Source organism: Mastacembelus armatus, chromosome 24, assembly GCF_900324485.2.
Source record: "Mastacembelus armatus chromosome 24, fMasArm1.2, whole genome shotgun sequence".
Classification (NCBI taxonomy): domain Eukaryota; kingdom Metazoa; phylum Chordata; class Actinopteri; order Synbranchiformes; family Mastacembelidae; genus Mastacembelus; species Mastacembelus armatus.
This window is the reverse complement of record NC_046656.1, coordinates 19472668-19493017: the sequence shown is the minus strand read 5'-3', so window position 1 is coordinate 19493017 and position 20350 is coordinate 19472668. Positions and strand designations below refer to the sequence as shown.

The following is a 20350-nucleotide window of genomic DNA, read 5'->3' as shown; positions in this document are numbered from 1 at the left end:
AGAAATTTAATGAGCAATTGTTTTCCGCTAAACTTGAGAGAGCGCGTCACTAAAGCCGAACACGCGTCTGTCCATTGACTTTGTATGGGAACCGCTTTCTGTTTTCACATTTGCAACTAGAGAATATTTGGCATTTTTCGTTGAGCCGTACAAATTATTATTTACCTGCCCACAGACTAATTCTCTTAACTCACAATTAATCAAGAAAACAGATAATCTGTACAAATAAATGTAACAGTAAAAAAAAGCTGAGGTCTGTAGTTAAATAAATTCACTACCAGACCCAGTTCACTGTGATGAAACAAAGCTTGATTAGAAATGAACTGGCATTTAAATAAAGAGGACCAAAAACTATAAAAGTATAAAAATTAATTTGAAAATGCATTTACAGTCAGAAATTCAATCCTGAATTAAGTCTGAATTATTGTGATTAAAAAATAAGCGGAAGCCAAATTTAAAAAGCGTTCCGGTATGAATTGCAATTGATTTTCCATCTGTGAATTGAATTGCCATTTCAGTTAAAACTACCGTATGTTACCGATGTAGTTTTACATCATGTGTGTATAAAGGCTCCATACAGAGTCTGAAAACTGTATTTGGCTACTTAAGCTGCAAACTGTAAATCCAGTCAAACCTGACCTGACTGTCTTAAACTGCATAAAAATAAAAGCATCACTTGGGCAATTGCTGTTATTAATGTGTATCTCTTGATTTTATATCCCAAAATCAAGTCCAACAATACACAGAAGTAAATATTTTGAGTGTTATTTGCAAAGAGTTTTGTTCATGAAGTTGGTGTTAGCAAACTGTACATACATAAATAATCATTTTCATATTTTTTTCTTACAGATTGTTTTAACCATGCAGTGATTGTGATGTCCTATCACCGCAAAATCGCCGTTATTACAAAGCGCACTATTTATTCATGTCACAGCCATTTACTGAAATACTACCAGTGATTGCTTGGCTTTCTTAAAAGCAGGGGACTTTTGAGTGCATGCTCAAACAGAAACCTAAAAAAATAACTGCCTGTATTCAAAGGCATTTCCACAATAATATACAAATCAGTTGAACCTTCTTTTAACAGAGGAGCTTTAGTATTTTTCAGACTTGCTCCAGTTAAATAAATACTGAAATTAAAAACAAGAAATCAGGCCCTGGCTTCTGGGGAAAGAAACCGGCCACCTTTGCTGGACGGCTTCAGTGTAGTACCTTTGACAGTGCTCGTGTCAGTGCCGTAATATTAGAGCTGCTAGCTTTAAGGTCATATGAAAACTTCATTTCCAAATTCACACAGATGTGTTTGAAATGTGTCAAGCAGAAACACTGCACAGCGCCTCCTCCTTCAGAAAGCACTCCTGCTGAATCACGTTTCTGTGCCGTTTTACTCATTTTGTCTGTAGTTTTTCAAATGTGTCTTTAGGAAAAAAACTTCACATCTTTGTCTGTGAACAATTGCTACCCGAACTCAAAGTCTACTCTAAGATTTACAGGTACAATATGCAACACTCAAGGTGGTGCTTTAGCTTCATCAATATTAATGATCTAGTAACTGATTGAATACTAAATAAATAGTAGCAGCAAAGGATATGATGGACAAAAGCACAGTTGACTTTGGCTCCCAACATACAGTATATAATATAAATAGTGCTTTGTTTCACAGGTCTCTTCAGAAAACTTAATAAAACACATTTAAGTTAAAACATGAAATATTTGGATTAAGGGGTAATCCCCAGAGAAAGGTCCATTTAGTCTAAAGAGTAGGTTTTAAAGGGTTGAGGTGATTTGAGATTAGCGGCTGTGCAACTTTACTGGGAGAAGTCTTCATATCACCTCTGAATCACTTCATAATGCATGTAGCTCCCTGCCGGGGAAGAGTTTGTTGCTTTAGGGCACAGAGTGAAGATAAAACATTCACAAGAGTCAATGAAGTCCTTGGCAAAGCAATGGGTAGCTATTCAGCTGCTCCTCATATCGGTGGAGGTCCATTGGTGTAGCGCAGCATGGGATGGAAGGAGCGAGCAAAATTGTTAGCATGGTGACAGCTGTAGTCCTCCTCTGTCATGGGCACCAGGCAGGCCAGGCCAATGAGGAGCAACAGCAGCAGCTGGACGGGGAGCGCAGCCCTGAAGACCCGCAACAGGAAGGACTGGCCCTTTGAGGAAGAGGAGGTTGATGAGGAGATGCCGTCCGGAAGGTCAGAACGGGAGGAAACGTAGCCAGCGGCGCCTGCTGATTTGCTCCGGCTGCAGGAAGACACAGAACACAAGTTCAACACAGCACAGACCAGAGTTCACTGCTGTTTGCAAAACACTGCTCTGTTGTGTTACTTTATGTATTTTTTGCTAAAATTGAAGATTTGTATGCTGGACTGTAAAGTGAAAAATGCTCCAACCTCATGGGCTTAAATCAGGAATGCCTAGTTATAAAATTAAGCATGTTTTTAGTTTTTTTTTTTTTTAGTTAGGTAAATAAAATACTTCTCAGGGTTAATTTCAGTTTACCTCTGGTGTAATTTGCTGACCATGTACTAGAGAGTTGCCAGAATCAATGGAAAGAAAGTATGTGAAGACAATTCAATTAAAAAAAAAAAATTAGATAATTAGATTCAATTTTTCTGACTGACAAGCTTCTTCATACATACAATTTCCTTCTTTGAGCAAAAAGGGAAATGTCATGCCAAAAATGTTTCGACAAAAGATATTGGAAAATCTTATGCTAGGCTTTATGGAAAGGAGAGGGGCATTTTTCACTAGTTTCAGACATTTCAGAGACCAAACAATTAAAAAAAAATAAAAATCTGTAGTAGGCTGAAAAACATTTGCAAATACTGTTCTACCCATGACAAAGAATGAAGACTGAAAAACACAATGTGAAGTAAAGCAAAAAATACAACACTGCACAGACAGACCAAGATCTGAGACAGACATAAAATAGACCTGAGCGCGCCCACATACGCACACACACACACACCAGGCACAAATGTACAGAGATTCAAGCATGACTGTGTGTAGATAGTTCACTGTGTCTTAGTTCAGGCTTTTGAGGTGAGTGTGTAAGAGTTCAATGCCATGTCTCATTTCAAACGGAAACAGGAGAAACGCCAAACGCCTCTGGAGATTTCCAGGGTTAGAGCCAAGACTCGAGAAGAACAGCATGTTCTTGCTGCGACTCGTCCTCACTGATGCTGAGGAGGGTCAGACATGCTGACACCTCTGCAGCCAATTTCATTTGGTCCTCCTACATCCAGTAGTATGACTGCTGCAAACAATATAAGCAACATATGCAGTTTGTGCAGCCCATGAGTCTCTGCTGTTTTACAGTGGGGAAAACAAAGACATTATCTCTGCTTCAACATCCATGGCTACAAGACTAATTTAGGCTTCCCCAGGCCTGTGTGTTATTGTTGGCATTTAATGAACATAACAGAAATGATAGAGTCAGAAGTGGGTGTGTTAAGACGTCTGGAAAGGAAACAGTGCAAAAAGTGGGAGTTAAGGTAGAAGAAAAGTCCACAGGAATTAATGCATCCTATTCTAAAACTATGAAGATGATGACAAAGGGAGGAAACAGGAGGAGAAGGAAAAAAAAAACAGCACAAAGGAGACGATCATCACTGGGACTCAGACACTACCATCTAGTGGATGAGGAGAGCACTACAAGTCATAGATAGGATAAGCAATTGGGATGAAGAACTGTTTCATGATGCGATTCAAAAAGCAGCAGAGCAGAGAAGCAGTGGAATAAAACATTTAAAGGAGAGAGGGAGCGGCCTCATGTAGGCGATTCCCCACTCGTTTAACAGCTGTAACAGCTGGTCTCTAGAATAAGGGAGGATCATGGAACACAGGGTTAAAGCCTTCAAACAATCAAAAACTAGATTAAGATTTTATTGGTCAATCCCACATATTTTCTAGTGAGTACTGTAACATGGCTGTTTGTTATTAACTGATTTTCTCATGAGTAGGATTAATAATAAAAAAAAAAAAAAAAATCAAATTTCTAATCTGGCGTAGATTTGGTTCCATCATCATCCCGTGTTTCCAGAGTCCAGGAGAGGTACCTGTGACGTGGGCCGCTCTCAGGGGGTCCTGGGTGGGCCTGACTACTTTTGCCTCGAGGCTGTACCACGTAATGAGCAGGGAGGGGTAAAAGAAAGAAAAGAATGTTTCAGTCAAGGGCAAATAAAGACAAAGCCTCAAGATGAGAGGAAAAAACAACATAAAGAGCCATAACATCACTAGAGGAAGAATCATCAACGACCAAAGAGCAGCAACATAATCAATGACGGTGATTGACTTTCAGAACCAAGAAATCTGGCTTCTCAGTACTAAAGAGTTACATCGAGAAAAACATCTTTACCATATCGAACTGTTTCTTTTTATGCAATTAGGTCATTGCAGAACAGTTTTGTCAGGTGAAACGAAAAGCCAGGTTTTCTTGTACATTTTTAGCAGATCAACATGGGGTGGCGGCAGCAAAAATATCTGAAATAAGAGGGTGGGAGCAGCCAATCCTTTCATGTACATGTTAGCTGAGCAGCTACAAAACAGACATTTATATTGGCCTCTCTACGACATGCATATCTGGGAACAAGAAGGGAGATGATACATCGACAGTGGTGTTATTTTGATGTCTCTTATGGAGGACAGAGACTAACCCCTGCCCCCAACTGGAGATTATAAGTGAAAACATTACCAAGCGTTTGTGACTTTGGACGGTCACCTCTGGAACAGGAGCAGCTGATGCAGAGATTTCTGATTTGGCAACAGGCAACGGCACACAATCCTGAAAATAAAAGCAACGGTCACTATAATATTTAGGTTAAAATAAAACTGCTTTTGATGGAGAAGAAGATTTCGTGATTTCATCATAAAGCGACATCTCCTTCATTCAGGCCGTTCGGTATCTGACCTGATGTGTATCCATGGCTTCCAGCCTCCTCTCCAGCCCCTCCAGGTCCGAGCTGACCTCTCTCAGGAGCAGCCTCAGCCTGTTCCAGATCACATGGACTTTCTCCTGGGCCTCCAGACACTCACTGCCCTGAGCCTGGATCAGCTCAGAGGTCTGAGCTGACGGCAGCACGGTCTGAGGTTTAGTGTTGACCAGCAGCTGAGATGACAGGTCCTGAAGAGACGACACCTTCTGCTGCGAGTCCAGCAGCTCGCGCTTTATTTGCTGCAGGGCAAAGGTCACAGAGGCGTCAATTTCTGTATGTATCTGATATTTTTCATCGCTGTGTTCTAGCACAGCCACCCCAGACTATTTTTTTTTTTTATAAAGTGTTTTCAGTTTGTTGGTTTCATTTGTTATCAGATATTTTATTGTTTGCTTTCACTTTTATCCCATGAAACATTTTAAGCTGCATCTTTGCATGAAAGGTTTTGTACAAGTTATTTAAATGACTCGTATTTTTAAGGGAGTACATCGAGGACCATCAAGCACATTATTACAGGGAATGTTCTAGGTGAAGGGGCAACTAAGGGTTGAAGGGCTCTTCTGTTTAAGTGAAAATGATTGTTATAAAAGGCTGAACCAGTGGTGAGCATACAGTTCTGCTGCAGCACAGAGACGCACCGTCAGAGTTTTGTGATGAGCGCGTAATGTTTCACGATCCACTTTGGGAGGGATGGGCACCACCTCATTCCTCCTGCGGTCGATGTTCTCCAGCCACAGCAGCATACCGTGGCTCATCTCATGGAACTCCTGAAGGGAAAGATGCAACTGACGTTACCTGTGTTTAATGTTAGAGACTGGACTGTTTTTTATCGGGCAACTTGTCTATCCTAGTACCTGGCACTGCATCAGCGCCCTCTGGAGCTCCTCCCTCCAGTCCTCTATTGAGGTACCGAGTCGATCCCAGCGCAGGTTCATCTCCTTCAGTCCGTCCCTCAGCTCCCATGCCTCCTCAGAGTCGGGCTCTGACTGGAGGAAGTCTGCACTGCTCAGGTTAATGGACAGAACCTCTGACTTGTGGGCATCCATCCCCTTCTGCAGCTCCTAAAGGGACAATATTCACGACATGAAGGTAAATGGGTCAGGAGACTAACCAGGGCAGACTTTATGGTGCAAGCAGATCAGAGAAAGCTGAGAATAGATGCAGTGCTGCAGGATCAGCCTGAAGTGGTTGGGACCCATTAGAGGAGTGTATTCATAGAACAGTGGTATGTTGCTTAATGCTTTACAGGCAGCAACAGCTGAACTGATACTGTTGAGGTGTGAGTGTGAGGTTGTGTACAAGGACAAGCTCTTGGGCACCCCTGCACGTGAAGTAGGGCGTTACAACAAGGGTAGTGGGGGCAAATTCCTGGCGACAAATAGTGTTTACATACAGTAAACAGTACAGGAGCTGAGACAGGAACACGTGCACCAGCCAAGGATGACAAATTAACTGAGACTGGTTAACGACAGGCTGCAGCTTCAATATGCAACTAAATAAAACAGAAAAATGCCAAAAAACGATTAATGAAACAAAGTTTGAACCTTGAGCTTCTTGATTCTCCTCTGGATGGTGTGTATGTTGGTGCTGAGGTCGAGACCTCGCAGCTGGCTGAGCTCTGCTTCAGACTGATCCAGCCAGGCCCTCATGGTCTGCAGATCTGAGATCAGTTGCTGCCACTGCTGCAGGTTCTGCTTGTGCCTATGCTTTTCACTCAGAGACTGAGCCTGGATCAGCTCCCAGCGCTCAATCACACCTGGAGGACAACAGATCATAGATCCCTTTATCGCAGCCTTACCAGTAGGTAACTTGTAACTGGGTAGTGTGTGTTTGTGTCTCACTGACCTGCACTCTGAGTGTCGGTACTGGTGGGGTTGGTGAGTCCTGGCACATCATCCTCGTCCTCAGTCAGTTCTCCCTCTGCTCTCTTCACTGCGTCTATGCTGCCTCGACACTCTCCCATCAGGCGCATCTGTTAGATCATGTATAAGATTATCCTTCTTAAAATAATTAACAATAAATAAGGAGTATTATTGTTGGACTTGAAATGATCTGAAAAAAAATGTCCCTTCTAATGACAATATTAAATTTTGGAGATCTGGCTTGGACTCACATAGCCCATGTATGTGGAGTCGATGTCGGGGCTGGAGCGGTTGGCCATGGCCTCTCTCTGCTGGAGATGGTATCGTCCAGCATCCAGAGCCTGGTCTAGCTGTCGGAGACTGGCCTCCAGCTGGCCTGGCTCACCTGCACACAGGACAACAGGGTCAGGAAAAGTCAAACAGGACCATTTTCCATCTGAGGGGTTTTGTTAGCATGCTGTTGATGTAGTCTGAAACACTGATGTCATGCATTAGCCTTGAATGCAAATTAATGGCATGTCATGACAGAAACAGTCACATAAACACTGAACTATACAAGCTGTGAAATAGACACATGGAAACTTATAATAAAAACAAAAAAAGAAATGAAGATTATAGATGTAGTGGTGAGTGAGCGAGGCCTCAGCATGCAATGGTGTCATGTTTGCATGTTGATACGCAAAGATTGTTCCACATTATGGAGCCAGCAAGTACACTGATGCCTCCTGCTGCGGTGGTAGGCGTCTGTTAAAGTTTTAGTTAAAGTTCATGGAATGCTCTCCTAACTCATGCTGTTTCCTACCAGAAGAGGATTTCAGAGTGTTCTCGGTCAGTTTAATGTAGGCCTCGGGGCTCTCTGGGATAACTACATCTGGGAAGAGAGACGAACAACATGCTGCTTATAATGATGGAGTGGGACGTCTGTGCTCATCTGAGGTTCTGTCTGATTCTGTCTTTGAATTTTGTTCAGGTTATGGGGAAGATTTACACTATTTATTTCTTCAGCTTTAAAGAAATAAACTGAACCTCAGTCCATCCTACACCAATGAAATCGGACCAACCTGACAGCACTGTGGCAGTCGTCCTCAGATACTCATCCTCCTCCTCTTGCCCTCTACTCCTGTCCCCGTGTCCTCGTCCTCCAGGACTCTCTAGTCCTCGGCTCAGGTCGTAGTCATGGTCCCACTCTAAAGGAATTGAGTCCAGGCTGGCCGGGGTGTCACGTCCTGAGCGGTCAGCCCGGATGAGGGTGGTCGTACCTGAGGCCTGACGGCTGGATGTGCGGGGCAATGACTCGCCCCACTGTAGCTCGGAGAGGTCCCCGCTGTCCTCCATGTCCAGTTCTCTGTCTGAACCATCGAGCTCATCGTCAGCCAGCTGGGAGAGGAGGATAAGGAAATATTAACAGGAGGAAGGAAAGAAACATTTGAGTATTTCTACTGTGTCTTCACTCACAGGCAGTCGCGTTAGTTTCTTGTAGTATCTGTCCACACGTCCAAACACCTCCTGACAGTATCTCTGCAACTCCTCCAGCTCCTCCTCGATGACAGCCGCATCCAGAGGTTCACTCTTCTCGATCAGAGCGTCACCATGTCTGAACACATGCTCGAGCTTCCCCGTGTTTAGACAGATCTCCTGTTGGAACGCCTGAGAAACCACATACCGCAGTGGTCAGAGCAACGTAGGACTGCACCTAACAAGACTGATGATTTAATAATCTACTTCTAGTCTCGAATCTTGACAGTACTGAGACATTGTGTTCATCTTACCCGGAGCTGTTTTATCTTGGCCTGTACATCACACTCGGAGAAGTGCTCTATGTTGGTGAGCTGGAGGTCCATCTCAGTCAGCCACACCAGGATGCTGTCTCTTGCTGTCTCAAACTCCTCCCTCTGACTAATGAAGTGCTGCAGGAACACAGAGACACAAACAGCTGAGCTTCATAACTGAATAAAAGAACCTGAACCGCACAATGACTTGCAGAACTCAGTCATCAAACTAACACCCCATGTGGTGTTACCTTGAGTCTGCGAAGGATGGCGGCCACCCTCTTCTGCAGGTTATCCCATCGCCTGTTCCCATCATGCACCATTTCTCTGAGACGGCAGGACGAGTCGGTGCGGTTCTCCCGGGCCAGGCGGCGGTACTGTTTATTAATCAGCTCCAGCTGCGTCAGACACTCCTGCACCTGACGCTGGAAGGCCTGCAGTAGGAACACACAGAAATTAAAGGACATGCTTTGTTGGAAACAAACAAAATTTGTGGTTCACACATTTTTCACAATGATGCACAAATAAAAACAAAGACTAAAGGACTACACATGACTTTTGAAATCCTAAAATATGTTCGAATTCTATGTTATGTTTAACTGAGATGAACTTTCTGCTCAGGGTTGAGCAGGGCAGATGGCGATGGCCCGGGCCTCACAGTCAGCGAGCAGGAATGTGCACGTGCGGTGATGGACTGCAGCAGCTGACCAGACCAGTGTGGATGTGTTTTCAGTAACATGACATGTCTTAGTCTCTGTTTTGTCTATCCTGCAGCGATAGCCTCTGTCTAGAAACATTATTGTGCGCACATATATGAGTGTAAACTTGTATGCTCATTTATCAGTCACACTGCCACCAGTTCAGCAGTTTACCCAAGAAAAGAATGCAAATGCAAAACTTTTGTATTTCACATTGTTAAAATAACCAAAAATAAAAACACCTCAAATTTTTTAAGCTCCTCTTTAGCAACAGTGTAGAGAACTCCAGAGGAGTTGGGCAGAGCTGCGGTTCTCTCCGACGTCTTCAGCCAGTCCTCAAACCTGGAGTAATCATCCAAGAACTTCTGCCACAGCCGCCACGTCTCCTCAATCCTGCACAGAAATATTAGTCAAATCTTTGATATAAACAGCTGAGCTATGAATAATTAAATCTAATCATACAACTTTAAAAACACAAAAATAGCACTGGCAGTGTCCCCACTCCATGCATGTGAGAATGCACTCTATCTGAGAAGCACTGACTTGAGCCTCCTCTCCATGGACATGGCACAGATGTTCCTCCAGCGTCTGTCCAGCCCTCTGGTAGCCTGTTGAATGGAGTCACACTCTGTCTCTGTGGAGCAGGCATCACAGTCGTGGAGCAAGACTTCACACAGGTTCAGCACTGATGCCACACCTGTGCTATGTTTCTCTATGTCCCTCTGCAGCTCCTAGAAATGACAGGAAATAATAATGCTTCTTACATTATGCATGTAGAGTTACTATTTCACACTAGTTCAAACCTCTTGCTTTAGATTGCTGATGTTTTCTGGCACTCTTTGGCAGCTTTGCTCCTCATGTCCTTGTTTCTGTGACTTATACTAAAGACCAGCCTCCTATTATGCCATAAATTAATTCAGCAAACGTCTCCCACCAGTACATATAATGAGCACGGTCAGCCTGCTAAATAGCGAATGCCTCTTTGACCAAAGTGTGCAGAGAAAAGAGGTCAGTGAGGTCTCAAAATCCAGTCCAGATTTAGAGCAGCATCTTGGCAACAGGGAGCACACAGATATCTACTGCAGGCTGGTTTTAAACAAACAGCCAGAGCTACATGCATGAGTCATGCTGTAGTTCCCTCTTGTGAGTCAGTATCACTTGTTTTACACTGACTTTGGCTCATATTGGTTTGCTTTTGTTTACTATCTACAGAAAAGTCAGTGTACATGTGTACTTCATTATAGTGCTCTCTTCACAAGGCTTGTGAACTCATCTTTGTATTAGTGTTGACCAGGACTGTTCCTAGTCCCACTTGCCTGCTGCTGGTTGAGTTTCCTCTGAATCTCCTGGTCGTCGCAGGTGTCGTACACAATGGGCCTGGACAGCTCAGTCTCGATGTGAGCAAGCCAGGAGCGCAGGCTGCTCATGTTCTTGTCTAACTGCTGCACTGCCACCAGGGTCTCCCTCAGCTTCTTCACCCTGGCAGAAAAACAGTCAAATGTTATTAACAGTCTGATATTCCTAAAAATGTTTTTTTGTTAGAGTTGCAAATGACATAAACATGCAACAGACTAAACTAATATAATAAAATGTTACTGTATGACACATTTAGTCTTACGAGTCATGTTAGCATGATTATTATTATTTCAGATGTGAGCAGATATTTTCTTGTGGAGTGACTGACTTTATTTGACCCTCACACAACAACTGGGATCCATTTTGGATGTGGAAATCCCTGACATTTCTGAAGCCTCACCACTGCAATCTATAAAATGCGAAACATGTTTAAATCAGGCCAGTTTGCCCAGCCTGCTCAACATTCAACACCTCACCCTGCAGAGCAATGTAACACTGTTACCAAACAGACCTGAAGAGACTGAAGGCGGCGGCTGTTTAACATGACACAAGGACAAAGGTTTGCTAATCTTACACACATTTAGGTCACATCATACATTTGAAGTCACTATAGGATTAGGGGCCAACACCTGCAGCTCTAATGTGCAGCACTAACCTGCAGTCAGGCATTTCCCAATGCAGCTTATTGCAGGGTACAGTATTCTGGTCACCCAATCCTGGGTCAAACATAACCTGCAAATTCTTCAGATTTGCAAGAATTTATTTGAACTTGTTGTTTGAGGCTGCACAGCTGCACTACAGCAGTCAGACAATCATGCCACACACCAACTTCAACATTCCTGTTTCTGGAAAGTGTGTTTGGTAATCTCTGCCCTGTACTGAACCCAGAGTAGTTACAACAAAACTTAAAAGCATTTTAAAACACTTGTTCAACCAGATCAAAACCACTGACTTAAAATAATATTGACTCTGTAATGCTACAGACAATATGCCCTCCGTTCTGCGTTTGCTATTAGGAGCTGGTTAAAACCTTAACATGACTTGCTCTGCACGAGCAAATGCATGAGACTATGTAAATGCATCTTAAACATAAACGTTCAGGTTTGTCCTGCCTGTTGACATCGCAGTCGCAGTCTGGCAGATCCTCCTCACTTGAGCATCCTGCCATATTATCGGACCCTAAATCCAAAACCATGGGGGTGCTGAATTCCAGAAGACAGCGCTAAAGTCAGAAAGTGTTGGGGTGTCGATCCAGACACTCGCCTCTCTGGTCTGTGAGCTCCACGTGGGACTTTCTCTGAACTCTGTCTGTGCTGAGGGGCAGGGCCAGCAGACAGCAGTGGGCTGCCACAACTGTGACTTATCAACTGCTGCCCTCCAAGGTAAAAAAAAAAAAAAAAAAAAACCAACCCAAACAGGCATGTGTGAGTGTGAGGGCCTGAGAGTGACAAGTGCTGCTGTTTCTAAAAAGAGCCTTACAGTCAGAGGCATGTGCTGCACCGTCAGACACCAAACACACAGTAAATCACACAATAAATCCTGTTTTTTCCAGAAAGTAAAACTCAACACAGAAATGCTAAATAAAACAATTGCAAACTTCCGATTTTTTGAGAAGCTTCAAACCACGTCTACTTGTTCTGTAGTTACGGACAAATATTAGAGAGAGAAAGAGAAAGCAGCTGCCTGAGCTCAGACGCCGTCCTCTCCTCTGTCCCAGCCTGAAAAGAGGAGGCGGGAATGGGCAGCTCAGGGAGCAAGTGTCAAAGTTTGGGTCGGGTCATTTTCAATTCAAACACCATACAGAAACAAACAGCATCGCTTTCAGGTCCACAACAGCTTTATGTGCATTATGGATGGACTCAGCAGAAAACCTTTTCCAGCTGTGCAGTAAGTACAAACCTTACAGTCAGCAGCAAGAAACAGACTTCCCAGTCTCAGAGGGGATAACATTAAAAAGCCCGACATGTCTTCATTAAGATCACCTCTGTTCTAGGAGGAGCCCCCCGCAATGTCAGATGTTTGGGTCACATGCAAAGTTCAGTTTATTTAGAAAATAAAGATAAAATCTAAATCCAAAAAATCAAAAAAAATTAAAACCTGAACTGACCAATATGATCAATATTTGATTTGATATTTCTTCTGTCTACTATAAACCAACACTCTCCACCTGTAGAGAGTCTCCATCACCCACCTGGCAGCGATGAGGTCCAGCAGGTGTTGCCAGCGCTCACTGACTTTGCTGAGTTTATGTTGGATCTCAGCTGCCTTGTTGTCCTGGCTGGCCCTGGCCAAGCGCTCACCCATAATCTGCAGCTGCTGCTTGTTCTCCTGAGCTACACTGATCTCCTCCTGGTAGTCCTGGTGGGAAAAGAACCGCATGGGTTAAAGTGGCATCAGGGCTGCAGGCAACACCTGCATTTCTACATGAACAGATGTTGTTGTGTCATGTGTGTTTCAGGTATATTTTTTGTGCTAAAATCACCTTGCGTAGCTTTTCAATCATCTCTTCAATGCTGATGTCTCCATTCTGAGAGACCTTGCTCTCCATCTGTGTGAGCCACTCACACAGCTCCTTGTTTTTCTCATTGAACACGGCCCACTCATTCAACTTCTCGCTCACCTGCTGCCGGCGAAGGGAGAGCTGAGGGAAACAGGAGAGAAAAGATAAAGATGAGACAGATAAAGTGAAAAGCAATGAGATTTAAAAAAAGAAACAGGATGATAAGGATTGAATCCAATTTAGTTTTAGAAAAGACTGACAGAAATAATATAATTGGTGAACAATAAACCAAATTAGTTGTATGTTGAACCAAGAAAAGCTGAAGAACAACGAGCCATTCAAGCAACAATATGCAAAAATCCTGTTAATGCTTCTAATCCCCTATTCACAATAACACTGGGCACAGTTGTTAGCTTTGTCAAGCTTCACCCAGGACTGGAACTGCACTAGAATATTCATTTTTACACTCCCTCTATATCTTATATATCGCCAGGATGGCTCAGCTAAGTTGGTTATGCTAAGAGCACAGTGCAGCTAAATCAGATCTACTTTCTCTCAAAGCGTGTGAGGAAACAAAACCACAAATTAGTCTGAGATTACACAGAGAAAGCACTTTGAGTACTTAATGGAAAAATAAAACAACATCAGCCTTTTAAAATGCAGAAGGAAAAAATAACATAAGTGTGTCTACTGAGTGCTGTGTGTATCTACCTGGTGGCAGACCTCCTCCCACTGGCGCTGAAGCAGCTGGAGGCGTTCCTGCAGGACCGTGATGTCATCTGCACTGACCACACCCTCCAAGGAGTCCCTCAGCACGAACAAGGAAGTGAGATCATCGGTCCACCCATCCACGCTGCTCTCCAACTCCTACATCCACAAGACACGGCGAGAAATTATGTACAACCTACAGAAAGGTGAGCCGTATCCTTAAACGCAAAGCTGCTCTCAGACCAGCCTGTGAACAGCCACACAGAGCACGAGCACTGAAGCTCAACTGCAGATGCTGCACCATCACAAGCAGTGATGAGGAAAAATGACAATGATTATTAAAGCAACGCCTGTCAAAAAAAGACATACGCAAAAATTTAGACTTTGGTTTCCTGAAAATATAAAAATAACAGAACAATGTCACATGTAATAAATAATTAAACAGCTACTGTACATTGAAGGTTAAAGGCGAGATAAGGTAACAGACATCCAACCTGGCATCTCCTCCTCTGTCACTGTGATGGTTTGGCTGCAGTCTAATCATTTGTGGACCTGGAGAATGTCTCCATTACGCAACGCATACACACAAAAGGAAGCACACACACACACACCATCACACATACACCCCCACAGCATGAATGCTCTCTCACTCTGGATCACTCTCATGCGCACGCACCCTCTCCCTGACTCTCCCCACCCCCTCTCTCCTCGGATGCTGCTCACCGTGTGCAGCTACTCTCAGCCCTCCTCCTCCCGGAGCAGCTGAGGACATGTCATGCATGAAACACTGTCCAGTGGCAGCTTGAAATTTTTCACACGAACATTTTAATGAATCTTGACATAATTTCTACTGGATCATAATAAGCACCATAAAATACAAACATGTTCACAATTAGATAACCACCAGAAAAGTTTTGTCCCCACAGGAAAATAAAAACATGTTTACATCAGACCAATCATCAGTAAATCGAACAAACAAGGTCACAGTGAGACAGCAGCTGGTAAATAAAGACGGTTTTGTTTTTGGCTGGTTCGTGTGTTTGTGTCCTTAGCAAGATTAAGATTAAAGTGGAAGAAGAAGGACAAGTGTGTCTGTGGGAATGTCAACAAGAGAGACAGATACACAGTTTATAGATATCAGAGTCAGGAGGGTGCACTGATGCAAAATATTTGTCTGTATGTGTGTGTGTGTGTGTGTGTGTGTGTGTGTGTGTGTGTAATATCCTCCTCACCTTGCATCTGATTTGCTCTGAGTGTAGCTCCTCATGGTGGTCAGGCAGTGGCACAGACAGCTTCCTCTTAAAGGCCCTCAACTTCTCCAGTGACGCATCTATGCCCTTCTCACATCGCCCCCAGTTCTGCAGATACACAAGAATTAGAGCATAAAACACACACACACACACACACACACACACACACACACACACACACACACAGACGCTCAAACACATCCACAGTTTGCAGATCTTCTCTGTCCCAGAGGAGCTGCTATAAATTCCTTCTGCAGCTGCAGCAGAACCATCAAGCTGCAGAAAACACAATCATAAATTCACATGCCAAGACAGACACATACACACATACAGTACATATCTGCTGCTAGGCTGCAGTCAAGCCACTTCCACCACGCCTTAAACAGTCGACTTAGCTCTGAACCTCTCAACTAGCCACTACAAGAATTAACGCAGGTTCTGCTCCAAAAGGTCCAGATTACAGCTACTTTTAAGGTCTGAATTAAGGTCCAGTGCGGAGCAAAATAAGGTAGTATTGGTGCATCAAAGCAGCACATCGAAAGCAAGAATCGTGATAAAAGAACACAGGACAGGACAAGAACAGCTTCAGTAGCTGTTCAGCACAGAGACGACGGAAGTAAAATTATAGGAGAATAAAACTGAGAAGAAGAATTTTATCCTCAGCTGTAAAACCAACCTTGCAGGGTGCAAATCCTTTCAGTTTGATGCAGTCTGTATGTGGGTGTGGCCCTTTTTTTTTCAACTTTCTGCATTTTTCCCCATTTTCAGGACTTAAAGTGTAATGTTGCATAATACATGTGACAACCTTTCACTGCATGTACAACTGGGCCTGTACGCTGCAGTGTGTTAGACACAGCCTCCATCTTAACAAGCCTTTACATACCTGCAATAACAAGGTACGTAAATATAAAACAGGCTTTGTTGATTCCTAATTTTGACCTAAAACACCACCAATATAAAGTAACTGTAACGCTAACAGTCTTGCAGTACAATGGAAAACTGCATGCCAAGAAGCAGAGCCACTGCACAGTTGAATGTGTGGAACTTCAAGACCAAGTTGAGTCCTGTTGTAGTTTTGTCTGACCTTGAGTAGGCCATGCAGCTCCCTCCTCTGCTGGTCCAGGCGGTGGTGGGCGTGCCTCCACCTCTCCTGGATTTCCATCAGCTCCGTCTGCAGGGTGGATTCAGCCCTGGCGTCGGCTGACAGCAGCAAGCTCCTGCCAGCCTCCACTGTCAGGATGTAGCCTCCCTGCTGCCTCTGGAGCACTCGATCCCTCAGCTGAAAGAGCAGAGACAGAGGGCAGAGCTTAGTCAAGGATGGAACTTTATGAAAAAATGTTTCAGGGATGACGTGAGGGTGACCATTCCCTAATACACCTGCAAAGTGCCTAAAATAATCAAACATAAGAAATTGATTTCAGAGCAAACAAGAGTGAAGCAGTTAGTGAGTGAAGCTTGTCCATCCAGCTGTGAATACCTGTATCTGATCCAGAAGGGTTCTGGCCTGCTGCAGTGCCACCGGCTCTCCCGGCTGATGTATATCCGGATCACGGCTCACTTCTTGGAGCCATCGTAGCAGCTTCTCTGCCATGTCCTGGTAGTTCTGCCACTGGCGGACCAGACTGTCAATAATGCCTCTTCGCTGCTGAGCCCGTCTCACTACACACTGCCACTGATTGCTCAGCAAGGCCAGTTTCACGCTGAAGTCATCGCTGTGAGTGGGACGAGAGTGAGAAGAGGATGTTTGATGCTCATACCAGGATGTTTTATGGCACAAGTTAAATTGGACTGTGCGAGCATTATATGCTGGTGTGTCTACCTGTCATCCACATGTCCCTGGTCCAGCATTTGGTGGCCGTCGCTGATGATAGAGTGGAGTATCTGCTGCCTGCTGAACATCTCTGCCTGGAACAACTGCAAGTACACATGCATCAATTAAAAACAACACTGTACATGTTAGTACAGTAACAGCACACGTACTGTACGTGTGACGCTTGTCTGACCTCGTGGTCTCTCTGCTGCTCCAGCAGACTCTGGTAGTTGCCTGAGATCTCAGCAGCCAGTTTCTGTTCAGTCTGAGATAGGAAGTCCATCCAGGCCTCACACTTCTGAAGGAAGCTGTGGTGCTGAAGCAACACCGCCTGGTGTTTACTGGGGCAGGACAGGAAAGTCATTTAGAACATAAATAACATTAATACAGAAGAACACATCTCATCCAGTGCCAGTGTAGTCCATTTGTCTGTTTATCATCCAAGAGGGACCCAGAAACCTTTTGGCTTTGTACTTTCTGAAATAAGGCTGAAACTTAAAACTCAACAACATTTATACACCACCCGCAGCCTGGCAGCTTATTGTAAATTTGTAATTTAGTAAATATTAACGCTATTAGAGTTAGATAAACACTTTATTGACATATATTCACAGCAGCAGGTATTAAGTACCTGAACCTCTCGATGAGATGAGCAGAGTGAGCAGCCCAGGCTCTGTTGAGACCCTGAAGGCGCTTGACATCTCTGTCACTGACCGGGAGTCTGTACACCAGCTCATTAACCCGTTCAAGGTCTGGAGCCAGACTGCTGAGCTTCAGCAGGTGAATCTGCAAACACATTATTACACAGTTTCAGTGGGATGTTGTGAGGAACAAACAAGCTGCGTCTGTCAAAGTCAAGAGGAAGAAAACTGAATCTGAGAAGCAGAGTGACATTTATCACAAGTTCGTCCAGACACCAGGTGGTGTGGGATTAAAAGCAACTAACATTTCAACAGAGAAAACAAGAGCTAGACAGCGTTGCTTTCTGTACCTTCAGTTTTTCCATTCGTGTCTGGACCACGGTGAGCTCTGGTGAGCCGACCGAGTCAGGCTCCTTCAGCACCTCCTCTGCCTCCTGAGCGTTTCGTATCAGCGTGTCCAGCTGCTCTCTGAAACCCTCACAGGCCTGGGATCCAGACTAGAAACAGTCAAAGAGATGCAAACAAGAAAGCACAACAATAACAGTGAGATCAGTGCAGTGATGGCATTCCAGTGACTGTGTGTGTGTCAATCTGCCTGTGCCCACCCACCCCGACCATCATACCTGCAGTTCCTCCTGCTGCCTGTGAAGGGCGTGCTCCAGTGCTGCTATGCGATGAGTGAGTGACAGGTGGTCTGACTGGAGTGCTGCTGAGGAGGAGGCGTCGACTTGGCTCTTCAGCTGTTGTCCTAAAGCCTGCAGCTGCTGGAGGGACTGCTGCACTGACGCCTGGTCACTGAGGCACTCCTGCAACAGCAACGCAACCACAAAGAAGCAGGTTAGACCAGAATCAGTGAACGCCTGTGCAGACACAAGAGCTGAGTTTGTAAGGAAAACCTACAAACTCTAAAATGTTAAGATTTGAAAGTCTGTCAAAAACAAATGTGCACTCAACCGTTTTACTAAAGTAATGAAAATCACATTTCCATAGCTGGGTAAAACAAGGTTTGTGTGCTCTGTGGTTTTATGTTAACCACTAAAAACAGTTTGCCACAACACTAAATTCTTAAGGTCTTCATGTCTAGCAACAGTTTGCATCAGTGATCCTCACTCAAAACAAGGGCCTGCTTACAGTATTAGGACTTTGTGTGTCCAGACATCGGCCCAGCGTGACACCGGGGACCCCTGTAGTGTAAATCAGGGATCTGTCTTTCCCTTTGCAGTCTCCTTTTCAAAAGGCTTTTGTTAAATTGTGGTGTGAGTCTACATTCAAGCAGACAAAAGAACAGGGTGCATTTTGGTATTCTGCAGATAGAGGCCTTGGGAATCCTCATACTGAGCTTACAAGCTGTTTCAGAGCTTTTTCACAAGAGTCTAGAGACCAAAGAGTCTAAGAGGAAGCAGGTTTTTCAGCTACACTGTAAGGAAAAAAAAGAAATGACTTTAAACCACAAAAATGTGGACCTAAAAATGAACTCTGACCCCGTTTCTGAAGAAATGTCCCTTCTCTACTCACACTGCAGTCCTTTATCCAGGCTCTGCTCTCCTCTTCTGAGATCTCCCTGTCGGTGGCGCTCTTCAGCAGGCGATCAGCATGCGCTTCCTGTTTCTGAACTGCTGCCACACACTGTCCATACAATGACGTGTAGCGCTGCCACAGCCCCAGCAGCCCCTTACTGCTCCTCAGCTGCTCTGAGATCTGCTCTAATAGATGGTTCCACCTGCAACAGAAAGGAACAAATGACCTTAGGTCTAACATCTAGTTTATTTTAAGATGTCTAGGTGCAGTTTGATTTAAAGCCACACAGAGATGTGGTTTTCTTTACCCTACCTGACGTTGACGTCGTGGAGTGCCTGGTTGAGGGTTTCTGCCACAGAGGGGTGGCACTCTGTCAGCAGCTGGTGTGTGACGGAGCCAAACTTCCTCAGACTGCTCTCCTGTTTATCCAACTCTTCCTGCAAATTCTTAAAACACAGACAGCCACTAAAAATTCCTCTCGTCTTTGATTTGCTTTAACATGATTTGCTGTTTATGGCAACAAAACTCAAATTGTTTAAATACTATATAGATGTTCCTTCTCTCATGTTTCAAAGTTTATTCAGTGGTAGTCTATTTTCTGCACTCCTCACCTCCAGACTCTCCACCTGCTGCTGTACAGCCTGTAGTGACCCGTTCAGAAGGTGCAGCCTGGACACGGAGTACCTCCCCTCCATCAGGTAACCGTTAATCTCCTCAGAGGCTCGTCGGTACAGTGTCCACTGCTCCAGCACCGACCGCAGGCTGACCTTCATCTGACTTATCTGACAGGAAATATGGCAGACAAAGGTGTGTTAAAGCACAGTGGGTATATTTAGACAACGACCATGAGAGTAGGTGATCCAATCACCATGTGGTCCAAATGAGTCCAGGACTGGTTCAGGCCTCTGAGGGTCTCCTTAACAGCACAGCATGCTGCTCCTTTCTTATCATGGATGAGAGCATTTCCTCGTTCCTCTGCCTTCTCTAGATCATTCTCTTTCTCCTTCACTATTTCTTCCAACTCCTGTGAAAACAACACAAATGGTTTTAGATTTTAGTTTACAAAAACTCTGAAATATGTGTGGCATTGACAGTACTGCTGTATCCTGACCTGACAGTCTTTTAGCGCATTCTGCACAGATGCTACATCCTCTATCCTGTGTCTCTTCTTCAGTTTCTCCTCCTGTAACGTGAGCCAGGTCTTCAGGGCCTGAACTCCATTTTCATGATCCAACCAACCTTCCAATAATCCTTCCAAGAGCTGAATCTAAGACACAAACAGTTCAGGACAAGTGAGCA

General features: G+C 44.3%; 1 protein-coding gene across 2 annotated transcripts in view; it reads right to left on the bottom strand.

The window, feature by feature from the left end:
* Positions 1–749: 749 nt before the first annotated feature.
* Positions 750–20350, bottom strand: part of syne1a (spectrin repeat containing, nuclear envelope 1a) — a 60959-nt gene continuing 41358 nt past the window's right edge. The window contains exons 62-94 of one of the 2 annotated variants that reach the window (XM_026318253.2): positions 20163–20318; positions 19920–20075; positions 19663–19833; positions 19364–19497; positions 19049–19253; positions 18157–18339; positions 17884–18030; positions 17524–17678; positions 17086–17233; positions 16902–16996; positions 16560–16794; positions 16167–16361; positions 15065–15190; positions 13836–13991; positions 13107–13265; positions 12816–12982; positions 10585–10747; positions 9812–9999; positions 9511–9661; positions 8822–9004; positions 8571–8708; positions 8257–8448; positions 7863–8178; positions 7604–7672; positions 7053–7186; positions 6785–6911; positions 6484–6695; positions 5794–6000; positions 5578–5706; positions 4915–5178; positions 4699–4788; positions 4064–4122; positions 750–2246 (exon numbers count right to left, since the gene is read on the bottom strand). In XM_026318253.2, the coding sequence (XP_026174038.1) occupies positions 1970–2246; positions 4064–4122; positions 4699–4788; positions 4915–5178; positions 5578–5706; positions 5794–6000; positions 6484–6695; positions 6785–6911; positions 7053–7186; positions 7604–7672; positions 7863–8178; positions 8257–8448; positions 8571–8708; positions 8822–9004; positions 9511–9661; positions 9812–9999; positions 10585–10747; positions 12816–12982; positions 13107–13265; positions 13836–13991; positions 15065–15190; positions 16167–16361; positions 16560–16794; positions 16902–16996; positions 17086–17233; positions 17524–17678; positions 17884–18030; positions 18157–18339; positions 19049–19253; positions 19364–19497; positions 19663–19833; positions 19920–20075; positions 20163–20318 (5487 nt within the window). In that variant the 3' untranslated portion in view covers positions 750–1969. Of the gene's footprint in view, positions 2247–4063; positions 4123–4698; positions 4789–4914; positions 5179–5577; positions 5707–5793; positions 6001–6483; positions 6696–6784; positions 6912–7052; positions 7187–7603; positions 7673–7862; positions 8179–8256; positions 8449–8570; positions 8709–8821; positions 9005–9510; positions 9662–9811; positions 10000–10584; positions 10748–11736; positions 11912–12815; positions 12983–13106; positions 13266–13835; positions 13992–15064; positions 15191–16166; positions 16362–16559; positions 16795–16901; positions 16997–17085; positions 17234–17523; positions 17679–17883; positions 18031–18156; positions 18340–19048; positions 19254–19363; positions 19498–19662; positions 19834–19919; positions 20076–20162; positions 20319–20350 lie in introns of those variants that run through there. The other variant, XM_026318254.1, reaches the window with a different exon arrangement.